This window comes from Aureobasidium subglaciale (genome assembly GCF_000721755.1).
Source record: "Aureobasidium subglaciale EXF-2481 unplaced genomic scaffold scaffold_42, whole genome shotgun sequence".
Classification (NCBI taxonomy): Eukaryota; Fungi; Ascomycota; class Dothideomycetes; order Dothideales; family Saccotheciaceae; genus Aureobasidium; species Aureobasidium subglaciale.
In genome coordinates this window covers 83,946-98,126 of record NW_013566953.1, presented here as the reverse complement: position 1 = coordinate 98,126, position 14,181 = coordinate 83,946, and the positions used below count along the sequence as shown (strand labels likewise).

The following is a 14,181-nucleotide window of genomic DNA, read 5'->3' as shown; positions in this document are numbered from 1 at the left end:
GAAACCAGCTACAGCGGAAACCTGCGAAGGTCAGTGACTTGGATTTGCTCGTACACCTGGAAGTTATTGTCTGAGTGACTGTAGCGACCTCTATCACTATACTATGAGTGGGTAACATCCTTTCAGAATTTGCGTTACTCGAATCCTACCTGCCCATACCTCAGAACTGCGAAGTATTCGGTTTTCTCAAGCTCGCATTCATCGTCCTGAAATAGTCTAATGATGAAGCCGAGAAAGCTCTCATGATGTACTGACGATGACCGTTCTCAAGGCGCGATACTCGATTCGAACATGCTTTGTCCTTTGGAAAGAAGATTGGATGCTATCAACCTACAACGATACCCCGAGTTCTTTCATTCAAATGACTAACCTTCTCCGGTCATCATGTTTGGAAGCGACAAGGACAAAGGATTTCACTTTCTTGTTTAAATTGAGTCTCATATCCCCAAACTTGCTGTATATCACAGTCCATATACTTTCGAGAAACAGGAGAGTTCAATCACTTCTTACACCCAAGGGAAGTCCTCAAGATGAACAAGAACAACATACGCAACATCCCAGCCGAACAGCTTTTTATCAATGCGGGCGCATCTCCAAGAACCCTTGCAAATATGGATAGGCCCACGTTCGATAGGGTCTACTTGAAATGGCAACGTACTGGGGTCGTGCCTGAGGAAGCACTTACTCAAGAGCCCGGCAATACACAGCAACCGCAAGATGTTCCTGAGGATTCTAAGCCGCAACCTGGTGACCAAGATCCACCACAATCTCCGCCTGATCCGCGTCAAAGGAAGCCTGCTAATCAGAAGAAACCTGATAGGGCTCGCAATACTATCAAGGCGGATAGAACGGTCAGAATGAACAACATCATCGAGCAAAGCGTTGACGAGAAGCCGTATCCACTCGCCGAGGTAGAATACCGTATAAATGACTTCAGAGGTGGGCATCGAGAACGTTTTCTCAGGGCCAGTCAATCACTTCAAGACTTTGTACTTGACCTTGACGGTTGGACCGTACAACGTGATATGCTGGTTTCAATAGATAACATACGGAGAAGCGAAATGGGCGATGTGACGGGTCTCTCATTTCGTCAACAGAACATCTTCTTGAACTTGCCGACTCTTGGACAGATACGAGCAGTTGCTCAGATGGACCCAGATGCACGTATCGGAGTTCTGAATCACGAGATAGACTTGGCTGAACAGCGGAGACGAGCTGCACGGGAAGAAGCCGAGGAGCGAAGACTTGAGCAAGGGCGAGAACGTGACGAGCGTCCGCGTGCATTCGAGGGACAACAACAACAGCAGCAAGCTCAGTATCAATATCAAGCTCAGTATCAACAGCAGGCTCAGGATGCAGAGTACCTTGGGCCAAGACCTCAGGATCAGTTCCAATTGCTACAACTATTTAGGCACCTGGGTCGCCAAATGCTCAGCCAGGATCAGATTCTAGAATACCAACGAGAGACTCGTATCACACAATCGATGCCTGACCTTGAGCAGCGCATGCGTGGTCTATCTCATGGATGGGTCGGAACGGTCACCTTACTTGGACGCCAAAGTCAGGAGGCGTTTTTTAGGGACAATCCGCACTACTACCAAAGAATCATTGAGACCGCACAACATCAATTGGCCGAGAATAGGCGTAACATGGCTCATCTAAGCCCTGTTTTACAACAAGTCGTCAGTGCTTTGGTCATTGATCTGCAGACTCAGCTGCTTTCGTATGATCATGCTGAGCAACGTCGTCGACTCCGTAGGATAGGCCAAGAACTTACCATAGATGCTCACATGGCTATCTTGGGACGACAGGTCAATAGGCAACCACAAGATCGACAGCGGATTCCGCCACCCCGACCTCCGCAACAGTCTCAACCTCTGCAACAGCTTCAACCTCCGCGACAGCAACATCAACAGCCCCCACAACAGCAGCAGATGGGGCTCCAGGAACAGCTTCAGCAAATCAGCCGGGTGCTAAGAGATATGGCAGTGTCACACTTTGGCGCAGAGCTCCCAACCCCAACAGAAGAAGAAGGTTTAGAGATCCAACTGCAAGCTCGTCTTGCGGTTTCGATACCCAATCTCGAGCAACGAACCATGAATCTAGAGGAGGACTGGCGGCTTACGCTCATATTGATCGATCCCGTGGAGCAAGAGAGGTTCTTCGCACTCTGTCATCAAGATCAGGAGAACATGATCCGTGAGGCACAACAGAATATGATCGAACTTGTTACGCGCATGGCTCATCTGCCCCCACATTATCAACGTCTCCTCCGGGGCGAGCGTATGACTCGACAGATTCATATACTGGGACTTAGCCCTGATGAACAACTTCTTTGGTTGGAAATCCGAGAAATGGGTTTATTGGTGGTATTCTTGACGGATGCGATGGAACAGCGGAAGAATAATGGCCAATCTCAAGCACCTCAGCAGGCACCTCAAGCACCTCAGCAGGAACCTCAAGTACCTCAGCAGGCACCTCAGCCTCCACAGCAAGGACCTCAGCCCCCTGCACAGCATCTCCAGCAGGAACAACCCCATCCAGATGTCATGGAGATCGACATAGACGACATCCCCATCATTGAGCTGCGAGCCATGAGAGAGGGAGGTTGGGGACCCAATGAATACAATCAATGGGTCGCGGAAGGTGCGCAGGCTCGATGGCACGCCGAATTTGATAGGAGGAACTTGCCGAGAAAGTGATCCATGTTTTCTGCATGTGGGCGTCCTTCCAGATCGCTGGTTGACAGTCTCCATTTTGTTTCGGCGCTATTTTTACTGTAAGCGTTTTGATTTAATGTCTTGACCTTGGGTTCTGTTTGTTTCGTCTTGTCACATTGTCTGGTCTTTCGCGTCTCAAGTTAAAAATCATAATACACTGATTCTCCTGATCCCATGACTCGTCTATCTCATTATTCTTGCTATCGAAATTATCTAGTGATAAATCGTATCGTGTCAAGAGCTTTCTTACCCACGCATCGGGTCACGATAAGCTAATGAAGGTCAATCGATCCGGGCGAGCAACGGTAAACGGCAGATATACGAACGAGTCACGACCCGAGAAGCTGGAATTTGAACAAATTATTGTACACCTGCTTTTATATCCCTATACTGGGCTGTTCCTAGCATACATGTGTTGACAAGATCGAACAAGAGAGGTTGCTGCTATCGAGACAGCTCCTGCGAACTTCCAGATTAGAAGGCACTAGCAGACTGTGCAATGATTGCTATCATCGCTACTAGCTAGAGCGATGACTTGATCAAGGGTACAAAGCAATTGTGTACTTCTTCCACACTGTTCGAGCTCTCCTTGTTTTCCCTCAACTTTCACAGCTTTCACAGCATCAGACAATGCCATTTAGTGGCAAGGATGGGGGAAAGAGGGCAGTGAAGATAGGGTAAACTTTACCGGAAATTTTGCAGTGGAGGGGATTGTAGTATGGAGAGGTTTGTCAACAAGGGAAGGGATGTTTTTTAGATGTTACAGAAAGAGATGTCACAGTGACAAAAACAAGAAAAGGTAAGGTGGAAGATGATTCTCCTGAGAGGGTGTGCTGGATTATACTGGTTTTATCTTTTTTGGCAAGGAAATGGAAGGCTTTTGTGGATGTTGCTTTACAAGTTTTTTTTCTATTTCGTTTGGGCATGACTTTTTTAGGCTTGTTGTGTTCTCGCTTCCCTGATGGCGTTATGTTTACTTAAAGGGGGGCCGTTTTTCTCGCTTTTCTTTTGACCCTTTTTCACCCTGTTCTATCAAGTTGTCTTCTTTGCTTACTCACAATAAACTCGCAAATGATGTTCCATTTTTTTTTTCCCTTTTAAACTTCTTCTCGTGTAAAATTTGTGTAGAGTGATTGTGATCTAGTCCCATGTTCGTGTTGCACTGTTGCTGCCCCGTGACTGGTGACTTGTGAAAAGTGATCTTTGATCAAAGTATATTCTCTTTCTTGCCCTAGGCTGAAGCTCTTCAAGCTCTGGTCTGACTCAACAGTAGTGTACACTGACAAAAGTTTCTGATTGGTGCGTGGGATAGCATCACGCAATACCACTATCCTTCTTGACGCTTTCCCATGTGGCACCTTCTTTTTCTATCTTGCTCACCACATCCACCGCGATCCTCAAATTCTGAGCCCCAGCCAATGCTCTGACTATTACTGTTTCGTTTCTCTCAGACACCAATCTGCCCATTGCACTTGCCATGAAGGCTGAAAAGTGATCAAGCGGCCAGGAAGGAGAAAGCAATGGTAGCACTTCAGCGACATCAAACCAGCTTCCAAAGCGCTCGAGTAACTCAGAGACTCTTTCTAGCCGCTGGTGCTCATCCTCGAGATCGAGGTAGCAGTGTAGAAGATGTATGAAGAGGACTTGTTGTTCTTCCTTGGATGGCAATGGAATAGACGTCGAAGAAGTGGCGGGATGGAATATACTGCTTCCACCGAGAAGGCAATATCGTACAGCAGTGTCAAAATCAGCTAGACCGTGTACGAGAAGTTTGAGGGCTTTTTGATGTTCGTGTCTCCGTGCGTCGAGAACGATCAATTCAGGCACGAGGACTTCTGAATACGACTCCAATCTGCTGCTCAGTGCCTCAACGTCGTAGACAGACGAACCACCGATGAGTTGTAGAAGTCGCAATCGGTTCTGCCACCAAGTGTCTGGAAGACTGTTGTCGAGAATAAATTGACTGTATGTAGGCTTTGGAGGCAGCAAAGCGCGGTAAGTGTGATATGACGTGAGTAAAATATCCCGTGCCGAGGTGGCAGGGTCAGCAATGGCTTCGGTGACGGTATCGAGATAGAAGTAGATGAGATCGTTCGCGTATTGGTTTTGGTTCTTTCCAAAGACCAGGTGCTCCAGGTAGTCTTTGACAGCCGCTGGTGCGCGCTCCCTGAGCAGGTCAACAGCTTCAGCAGGTGTGAACTTGACTCTAGCAGTCTCATCTGCAAAGATTTGCACACCCAGCGAAGGGTTACGATTGGCGAGCCAAGTACCGTAATCCTTGACAAGCTCGACGTCCTTGATTCTTGTAACATATTTGCGCACATCCAATTCACCGTCGATCAGCTCACCACCAATGTCTTCGGACGACTCAAGGATACGACGCCAGGTGGACAAGACTTGCCCCACCATTCGGCGACTTTGATACAGTCGACTTAGCACGTAGAGGCGCTTATGTTGTTCAAGAAGCTCAACTGCACGATCAAAGCATTCGACACCCTGATCGACTACATCGTTGAGCTCAGCTCTCAACGATCCGGGCGCTGCCGGTCCCGGAAATGTGTTACTATCGAGCATCAATAACAGAGACAGCAATGCCCCATCGACTGTATGGAAGACCTGTTTCTCGTCCGCGATACTGCCAAAGCCTTTCTTCCTTCGCCATGACTGAAGGTAGTGCTTCAAAACTTGCAGCAAATTATCTCCATAAGGACCTTGAGGATCTTGGTTGATCGAGTCGGCATGATATTGTGCTTTAAACTGATCCACGGCTTCTTTGAGTCCACCAGGTATCCAGAGACCTTGTGAACCTTCAACAACCTCTTCCGAGAGCACAGGTATGATTGACAAGACAATGCGAGGATCAATTTCTCCCTCGACAAGAGCATCGTGTGTAGAACGCTTGTCCTGCTCAGACGCAACGACACCTTGGTTGGTTCTGATGATGAGATCGATCAACAATAGTAAGGAGGCTTGTTGGCGGACGTAGTTGAAGCCGAGAAATTCGAACTCGTTCGCGGCTTCCCGACCACGAATAGTGTTGAGGACAGCCTGGACCTGACTCCGATTCACGCTGAACACATCGGTCGACGTTTCAACAGCAGCACGTAACCTTGTTTCGAGCTGCACGACCAGAGGATTCCGCGCTAACCACCAGATCGAATCAGCCGCGAATAGCAGAACCTTGCTCTGAACATTCGAGAAGCGGTCCATCAACTTGTCTTCGTCATTGTTGCGCTTGACATCAGACTCGGTCTCTTCAGGGGTCGGTACGTGAAGATACAGACGTCTTAGACTCAGGGCTTTGCCGACTGAGGGTAGACTAAGATTGGTGGCCGTAGTAGCCTCTCGCAAGGCCATGTTGGATCTGGACATGTCTGAATCAGGCAGAGTGAGGTAGTCTTTGTGGTACAGGTTGTCTGCTGGATCAACATCCCAACGTTGGTACTCGACAACCCTTTGGATGACACCATCCTTTTCACGACGGACGACAGCCACCACGTAGCCTTCCTGAGACAAGTCTCCAGGCATTGTTGGCATAGAAGAAACAGAAGCTTGGCCATCGACAACAATTGAGTCAGGATAGCTTTCGAACTGGATTGTGCCCCTGACTACATCTCCATCGAGATTGACAAACATGCCGACTGCAGGATCGTCAGGCGATGTACCAGTTGTCAGTAGGAACTCGTTTGGCGTGGGAGTGCAGATATGAGGCTTGAGTGCCGATTGAGGTCTCGGCGAAGGCATCTCGAATAGAGGAGTGGGTGGTAGAAGTTTCCCATCAGTGTCCAACGAAGGACTGGCAAGCGGTCTTGTGGGAGAAGGAGATAGTGCTTGACGTGAAGCAGCGCGATTGGGCCATGCTGAAGGCGAGTCGTTGGGATGCAGACGATCAGGAGTTTGACGACCAGGAGTCTGAGGAGCACCTCCTACACTAGAGACTCTATCCTGAGCACGTAGATCAGGTCTGCGGACAGGACTAGTGGCCGAGAAGCTACGTGAGGGAGGACGTTGTATCGGAGGGGGCTCGACGTCTGGGCTTTGACGGCCAGAGGGAGGATGGTCCGAGGATGAGATGGGGAAAAGGTCAATCTTGCGCTGATTGATGATATCCAGCAAGGCATATGATGTTCCGTCGGCGACACAAGCAAGGTCTGCTCTACGCTGTATGTCCAGGCAGTTTCCAAGCTCGATATCCCTAATCCTGCGAGGAGAGCCCTGTTGCATGATCCGGATGACACGCAATTTCCCTCTCAGGCAAATGACAATGATGCAACCATCGGCCGAGTCCAATTCCTGGCCGTCCAGATCACGATCGAGACCTCCGACCCATGTGCAGTCATTCTGCTTGATCTTTCCGCCAAATGCCGGACTGAGCTCAGGTAATGTGTAGAAGGTCAAAGTGCCATGACATAAGACGCAAGCTTTGCCGACAGAAGGTAGCAAGAGTATTTGCTCGACGAGTGGTGGCGCATCACTCTGCCTGGTCGAGTGCTCGGGCTGTAGGCGGGAAGCGAGGATATACGTAGGTTGGTCCGAGTCGGGCGAGGCTATGGAGACAAAGTGGAGTATTTCCCCTGCAGAAGTCCCGATGTACAAATTGCCATCTAACAAGAAATCAGAGACAGGGCAGGAGCGGCTGGGTAGGGAAGTCGCGACTCACCCCAGGCATCGACGCATGTTATGTAGACATCGTGTTCGTCTTCTCCGTCGGGCGAGAGTGGGGCATTGCGCATCAAGTCGCGCAACACATATGCGCCATCATTAGCTGCGGCTTCCATGCTCCTTCATGACGCGGTTGTCCTTAGTACAGCATCTTTGTCTCGACATGCGGCTATCAAGGTGGCCGACTGGAGCGTCGGAGCGTCGGAGCGTCATTCTCACATGTCAAAGCGCCAAGACTCTCCACGTAACCCGTCCAGGCACCTTCCGACTCTGTCAACAGTCACGATATGTTCCGCATACAATAAGCTCCAACATATCTCTGGAAGGTACTGCTCGGCATCTTGCACGCGGTAGAGGTTGCAGACATGGCCACCGAAGCATCAGAGCCTCAGGTCGTGGAGGGCGCCGTGGACGACACCGACAAGGGGAACAAGTTCCAACAAGCAGTTGCTTCATGGCGGAGTACGACACGTCCACCCTCTCGTACACTTGCTTCAGATACTGACCAATTCCCAAGACGTCGGTCTCTCCGAGCTCGTTTCCACTCTCGACACCGCCGCGTCCGATCTCGTCACACATCAACGCGACACATTAGTACAGCGCAAGGAGCTGGCCCAAAAGACAAAAGACTTCCGTAAACTCGAAGATGCTGCCAAGCTGGGCGAGATCAAAGGCCTGCTCAAGTCATACCAGTCCTTCATCGATCTCATCTCGAACCAGTCAAAGTCGACTCAGTCGGCCTTTCTCCAAATCTACTCGCCCTTGTCAGAAGCTCCCGATCCATACCCACTTCTCGAAGCCTCGATCGACTCTTTCGTCACCGCACAAGAGGTAGTTCCTAAGCTGGAGTCTGAAAACAAGCACCTCCAGTCGACCGTCGCGAAATTGACTGCACAACTCGACGAAGCAGAGTCTCAGCTAGAACAGGAACGCTCGACACGGCAATCGTCGCAGACCAGTCAAGATACAAAGATCAAAGAGGTCGAGGCGTCATGGGATGCTGTGCTAAAGGAGAAGCAAGACAATTGGGAGGCGCGTGAGAAGAGCTTGGAAGAAAAGGTCGAGAACCAGGACCGTCTGCTGAAGGAGCTCAAGGCCAGCTACGAAGTGTCGCAACGCATGGGCAAAGCAGAGGACGACACATCAAGCACTCTCGGCGCATCACAACAAGAACTGGACCTCGTCAATCACGAGCTCGAAAAGGCAAACCTCCGCTTATCTGAGCTTGAAGGTCGCAATGAGCAACTCCGGATGGACCTCGCCCAGTCCACCGCAAATCATAGCTCGTCGCAGACTACCACCTCGGTCGAGGATGATCCTTCGTTCCTCCGACTGCGCTCAGAAAACTCCCAACTCCTCCGTAAGCTCGACGCACAACGCTATGAGAAAGACTCGGAGAAGGGCAAGTGGGATTCGAGCATCAGGTCGCTGGAGAGGGAGCTGGACGCCCTAAAGCAGGATCGTGAGAACATCAAGCGTAAGCTGGACAAGTGCAGTGACTATGACGAGGTCAAGCAAGAGCTGGACATGCTCAAGGTATGTTCCAACAGCCTGATTGCACACGAGCCGACACTAACAGACACAGTCTATCGAGTTTGCGACAGGCGATGCAGACGACTCTGACGCTGAGGCAGACACGGCCCCTGTCAGCGACAAGGGCGAGTCGCTCGAAAAGCTGCTCCTGGCACGCAACAAAAAGCTCTCCAACGAGCTCACCATTCTGCGCGTCTCGCACAACGACCTCCAGTCTCGTCTCGAGTCGCTGCAGGACGAACTCTCAAGCACAAACATGGAGCTGGAGAAGTCGCGCAACTTGACCCAAACGCTCGAAGAGGATCTATTGCACGCTCAGAACGAGGCCAGCAATGCCTTTGACCCTTCAGCAATGTCAGTAGCTGGCACCTACACCTCTCGCTACCCAAAGTCCTCTTACGCTGCTTCCATGCGACGTGGAGGCAATACTTCTCCGACCTCTTCCATCATCTCTGGCTTCGACACCGGGAACTCATCACCTCGCGGTCTGGACTCCTTCCGACCAGAGCCCCCTAATGCTGGCATCCTACCAATGGTCACGGCTCAGCGTGACCGCTTCAAGGTCAAGATTCGTGAGCTCGAAACAAACCTCCAAGAGCAATACACGCTCGTATCTTCCCTGCGATCAGAAATTGCAAGTTTGCAGAAAGATAACCTGTCTCTGTATGAGAAGAGCAGATATGTCAACAGTTACAACACAAAAGGCGGCGCAACCTCTGGGTACTCTTCTACGAACCCGAGCACAATCACCATTGATCGCAACAACCCTGGAGCTGATGCTCGGTACAAGTCTGCATACGAGAGCTCAATATCTCCTTTCGCAGCGTTCAGAAGCAAGGAAAGTAGTCGGGCCTTTCAACGCCTGTCATTACCAGAACGGGCCGTCTTGCAAGCTTCTAGACTTGTGCTTGCAACGCGGACGAGCAGAAACTTGTTTGCCGTCTGGGTTGTAGGTTTACATCTCCTGGTCTTTATCATGTTATTCTGGATGGGCGGAGGCAGTGACACTCCACATCTTGCTCACACCGTCGCCGCTGGCAATGCTGCAATTGCCGGCGCAAAAGTAGCAGCAGCAGGCCAAGGTGCGCAAGGGGCGAAATGGGAACAACCAGGCTTCGCAGATACGTAAACAATTGGAATCAAAAGTACACTTCCATCCGACACCACCTTCCCAACAGCCTCAACATCAGCCAAGCCATCCCAAGCTTTCCGAGGGCTTTATGGGCGTAGCAAAGCATTTTGACCAGCCAACATCGACGCCGTTCGCGGTGACCGCGGAGTCACTTTTCCCGCTCCATTTCACGCTTTTCAACGCCGCGTCGTCAGCCAATTCGCGGGTCACCAGGTCAATCGCTACAAATATCAGAACACACTTTGAGAGGCGTCGGTGACAAGACACGCCAAAGAGAAATCAAGACAAAACGGTTTGGAAAGTGTGTGCGGGGATATCAAACCCAGCCTCGGTTAAGCTCTGGCAGGCCTCGGCACCTTGACTAACAACGGATACGACACCTGCCCTTTTGGTTTCTCAATCACACGCTATGGTGGGAAGCTAACAGAAGCAATGACCTTGATTGTTGTGTATTGACCGCGGCTCTTCGGGGCAACCGACATCGCTGATGTTGTGCATGAAGAAGCAATCATCTTGGGACTTACAGCACTTCAGACGAACAGCGACGGAAGCAATAACGACAGAGAATTACATCTCATATTTACCTGGACGACTGACGTTGAAGACGCGATCGTCCGACATCAAGACATCCGCAGATCGAGCCCAGACGCCTTCGTACCTGTTCGTACAGACACATCACCCCTGATAGATCATGCAACCTTCAAGCCGCGTTCAACGTTGGTCACCCGTCAATCGCACCAATGCACCATCGCCTACTCTAGCGCTTCCCTCCGGGGTAATTTTATAGGGAAATCGCCCCATGTGGGGGAGTGCGGATGATCCGGGGTTTAGCTTCTTTGTGTCTGGGGTGACGCTTGGGGCACTATCGACTAGTACTCTACCAGGAAAGTCCTTCGGAAGGGGAATCCTGATGGTGTATAAGTAGGAGGGCGTTGGTCTGCAGGATCGTTTCCTTGCATCGTGTCCTTACTCATACCTCTCAACCAACGACCATTCCCCAAATCCTTCACCACATACCCCTACGCCAACACTAGACTAGACTATCAACAATGGAGAAGATCGATCACAGCATGACAGAGGACAACAACAGTGGCAATGGCTCTCCCTTGAGCCGTCAGATGACTGTCGCCCTCACTCCTGAGCAATACGAGAGACTGTTCTTCCAGCCCGAAGGTCCCAGACGTGGAGACTACTCCAAGCGATTCGGTATGTTGCCAACCGAGTACATGTTTTTGAATTTTCTCTAACAGTAGCGCAGGTAACCCCACGTTGCTCGGCCTGCTCGGCTTTTTGATCCCATACACATCCACTATCCTCACACTCTGCGGTTTCCGAGGCGCCACTACCACCAGTCTCGTCGGTCTCGATGGTGACTACTACGCCTTTGGCGGTATTGCCATGGTCCTTGCCGGCATTGCTGAGTTCATAATTGGAAATAGTATGTATCAACCAAACTCGTGTGGCTACAATCGGCAGGAGGCTAACATCATTCTTCAGCTTTCCCCATGGCCGTCTTCATCATCTACGGCGCCCACTGGATCAGTCTTGCCTATGCTCAAGATCCTTTCTTCAACCAGATCTCAGCCTTCCAGGCGGGCGGCGGTCTCGGTATCGCCGGAGCCGCATGGAACTCGTCGCAAGGATTCCACAACATCGTCATGGTACTGGTCTCATTCGTCTTCTTTGTCGCCACCTTCCGCGTCAACGTCTTCTTCGTCCTCACCTTCTTCGGCTTGATTATGCTGTTCTCCTTCATCGCTGCGGCACACTTTGCTATTCCCTCTGTCACCGATCTTGCTGGTCTTAATCACATCGAGACCTTGCTTAAGATCGGTGGTGGTTTCGGTTGGTTGGGTCTGGTCAGTGGTTGGTACTTGGCCATCCTCACCGCCTGTGCTGCCGTTGGCATCCCTTGCCCTCTTCCCGTTCTGGATCTGTCCGGCAAGATCTTCCGCAAGGACAAGAAGGACAGCCATGGCGAGAACAGCAAGCACGCTTAGATGTATCAAGACTGTACGAGTATGAAGCAGGGGTATACATGCCCGACATAAGTAATTCATGTTTCAGATATGTTCAAACAAATTTCCATTTCCACCACAAGGCTTCTTCACTTTTCATTTGACATGTGCTGTCGCGTGAGACGCGCTTTCCTGATTCTGTTGTGAAATCTCTGGCTTCCGCTAAAACATAGAACAAAAAGATACAACAACGCACGAGACATGTATTGAGACATTCACATGTCTTACCATGCATCTGCAAACTCGTTCTATCACCTTTACGACGCTGAACACTGCTTCAAAAGGATACCTCCGCCTCACCTCGCCGTCAATAACAGAAAACACAGACAGGAAGCCACGATCATGACGCTGCCGGCCGCAAAGGCAAAGAACAACAACAACACAAAATTCACCTCTCCACCTGCTCGCCCGAAGCCACCTGCAAACAGACCTTCATCGACACACTCGCCTAGAGCCGCTCCATCACCAACTTCCTCATCAGCATTGTCACTTTGGCGTGACAGCACCGCTTCCAGCCCACCACGAGTTCGCAAAGCTTCGCCGTCATCTTCCACGGCGTCGACTGGGAAGCCTGAGTGGATAGCACCGCCGGGGAAAGCGTGTTCGCCTACGAGTATTCCGGTCCCAACATTCCTGGCTTCTGCGAGGAGGAGGAAGTCAGCTTTGGTTTTGGCGAGGGGAGTGAGGAGGGAGGGAGATGTGGGTGTGCAACTTACTCCTCCTACGCCGGCTGGAACAAGAGTTACAAATGGGAGTGTGGTTGAGATTCCTTCGCCATCTGTGGGCGAGGTTGATTGGAATGGAGAAGAGATTGAGACGCCTTCTGGGCTACCCAGGCGGAGAACCGCCGTCTCGAATGAGTCTGGACAATCAAGGACAGTTGGACTGACACGACCGCCTCGTGGCTTGGGATTGAGTTTCGCTGTCTCTTCACCTCGAGCCTCCTCATCACTCACAGGGCCCACGGCATCCTTGCCAAAGAGCCCTTGGTCAACATCAATCATATCGCCCACCACCTCCACGCCAACAGCCAACCTAATATCAGCCTCCTCGACAAAGAAACACGACTCATTCTCTCCTACCTCCCCAACTTCCACCAACAACAACCACTTCAAGACCTCAACCCTGACACCCATCTCCTCATTAGCCCTCCGTAACACCTCCAAGACTCCAATTCTTTCGCCATTCAAACACAAACGCCATCTCTCCCCTCCCACGGCTCTGCCTCCTTCACCATCGACTCTACATCCACATATTTCAAAGACGCATATCACGCCTTCTTGTACTGCAGGAGCTCTGACGCATCGACTTTCTTGCGGCCATTTAATCGTGACTCTACGATCAGAAGTCTGTGCCAGGAATTGTGGAGATGAAGGTGCCACGTACGAGAGTGCAAGACTCAATGCAATGGGATTTGTCAGAGGCTACAGGGGATTAGACGACTCGTTTGCTTGTCCTGTCTGCATCTCCCTATTCTTTCACAGCATACAAGCTGGACAAAAAGTGGAGACTGTTGTTGAAGAGTTGAGACAAAAGTTACAGCTTCAAGACGATGAGCTGTGGATTGCGAGAAGCAAGGAGTTTATCTGCATGTTGAGCTCTGAGTCTGGTCCTGATGCCTCTGCGGCGATTGCGCGGTTGGGAAAGACGTGCACTGCTGTACTAGAGCCGGCGTTCCTGGCCGCTCGCTTTCCCGGTCCATGGCCTCGCAAAGTTGCAGGGAAGACCAAGGTCGGCGAGGGACAAGGGAAGAAGGACAACGATCGTCAAACAGGACTACAAGGCCGCTTTGGAAGGGAAACGGAGTGCAGGTATCATGTTCAGTTATTGCAGAAAGAAGGGAGATTGAAGAGATTAAGAGGTATAGCAAAAATGGAGTAGCAGTATAAATTGGTCAAGTAAAAAAATGAGATGACTTTTTGGTCAAAGATGTAGTAAAGATGTATGAAGCATATGACGCCTATGAGGTTTACAACAGTTTTCAGCTTTTATCGAAGAGCATCATTGAGATAGAAACGCAAAGAAAAGATTCTGCTCATTCCTCCACGGAAAGCTCCAAGAGCTGGCTGCTAGTACGGCGAAACGTCTCCTGATTGCGAAGCAGTAGGCTTAAGGT

At 50.6% G+C, this 14,181-nt stretch overlaps 5 protein-coding genes across 5 annotated transcripts; 4 read left to right on the top strand and 1 right to left on the bottom strand.

Moving 5' to 3' along the window:
* Positions 1 to 1,977: 1,977 nt before the first annotated feature.
* On the top strand, positions 1,978 to 2,888 carry AUEXF2481DRAFT_45116 (uncharacterized protein). The gene has a single exon (XM_013483461.1). It carries the CDS (start codon positions 1,983 to 1,985, stop codon positions 2,700 to 2,702), a length of 720 nt encoding a protein of 239 aa, XP_013338915.1. The 5' UTR covers positions 1,978 to 1,982; the 3' UTR covers positions 2,703 to 2,888.
* Positions 2,889 to 3,537: 649 nt separating this feature from the next.
* On the bottom strand, positions 3,538 to 7,556 carry AUEXF2481DRAFT_83973 (uncharacterized protein). The gene is made up of 2 exons (XM_013483476.1): positions 7,381 to 7,556; positions 3,538 to 7,324 (listed from the first exon to the last, which is right to left on the bottom strand). The coding sequence occupies exons 1-2, from the start codon at positions 7,496 to 7,498 to the stop codon at positions 4,035 to 4,037; spliced, it is 3,408 nt and encodes a 1,135-aa protein (XP_013338930.1). The 5' UTR covers positions 7,499 to 7,556; the 3' UTR covers positions 3,538 to 4,034.
* A 191-nt stretch (positions 7,557 to 7,747) lies between these two features.
* AUEXF2481DRAFT_71377 (uncharacterized protein) lies at positions 7,748 to 10,044 on the top strand (the record flags this gene model as incomplete). The annotated part of the gene is made up of 3 exons (XM_013483469.1): positions 7,748 to 7,844; positions 7,900 to 8,918; positions 8,968 to 10,044. The coding sequence occupies 3 exons, from the start codon at positions 7,748 to 7,750 to the stop codon at positions 10,042 to 10,044; spliced, it is 2,193 nt and encodes a 730-aa protein (XP_013338923.1).
* Positions 10,045 to 11,096: 1,052 nt separating this feature from the next.
* On the top strand, positions 11,097 to 12,047 carry AUEXF2481DRAFT_9451 (uncharacterized protein; the record flags this gene model as incomplete). Its single annotated transcript, XM_013483446.1, has 3 exons — positions 11,097 to 11,253; positions 11,306 to 11,485; positions 11,545 to 12,047. The coding sequence occupies 3 exons, from the start codon at positions 11,097 to 11,099 to the stop codon at positions 12,045 to 12,047; spliced, it is 840 nt and encodes a 279-aa protein (XP_013338900.1).
* Positions 12,048 to 12,157: 110 nt separating this feature from the next.
* Positions 12,158 to 14,006, top strand: AUEXF2481DRAFT_570375 (uncharacterized protein). Its single transcript, XM_013483486.1, has one exon. The coding sequence runs from the start codon at positions 12,285 to 12,287 to the stop codon at positions 13,944 to 13,946; it is 1,662 nt and encodes a 553-aa protein (XP_013338940.1). The 5' UTR covers positions 12,158 to 12,284; the 3' UTR covers positions 13,947 to 14,006.
* The last annotated feature ends 175 nt before the right edge of the window (positions 14,007 to 14,181 follow it).

What these genes read in the sequence shown, in the direction of transcription:
- AUEXF2481DRAFT_45116 (XM_013483461.1), top strand. Translation starts at nt 1,983, where the DNA reads ATGGCAGTGTCACACTTTGGCGCAGAGCTCCCAACCCCAACAGAAGAA.
- AUEXF2481DRAFT_570375 (XM_013483486.1), top strand. Translation starts at nt 12,285, where the DNA reads ATGTCTTACCATGCATCTGCAAACTCGTTCTATCACCTTTACGACGCT.
- AUEXF2481DRAFT_83973 (XM_013483476.1), bottom strand. Translation starts at nt 7,498, where the DNA reads ATGGAAGCCGCAGCTAATGATGGCGCATATGTGTTGCGCGACTTGATG. An exon ending in AACATGCGTCGATGCCTGGG is followed by an intron (nt 7,325 to 7,380) that starts GTGAGTCGCGAC and finishes ATTTCTTGTTAG; the next exon opens with ATGGCAATTTGTACATCGGG.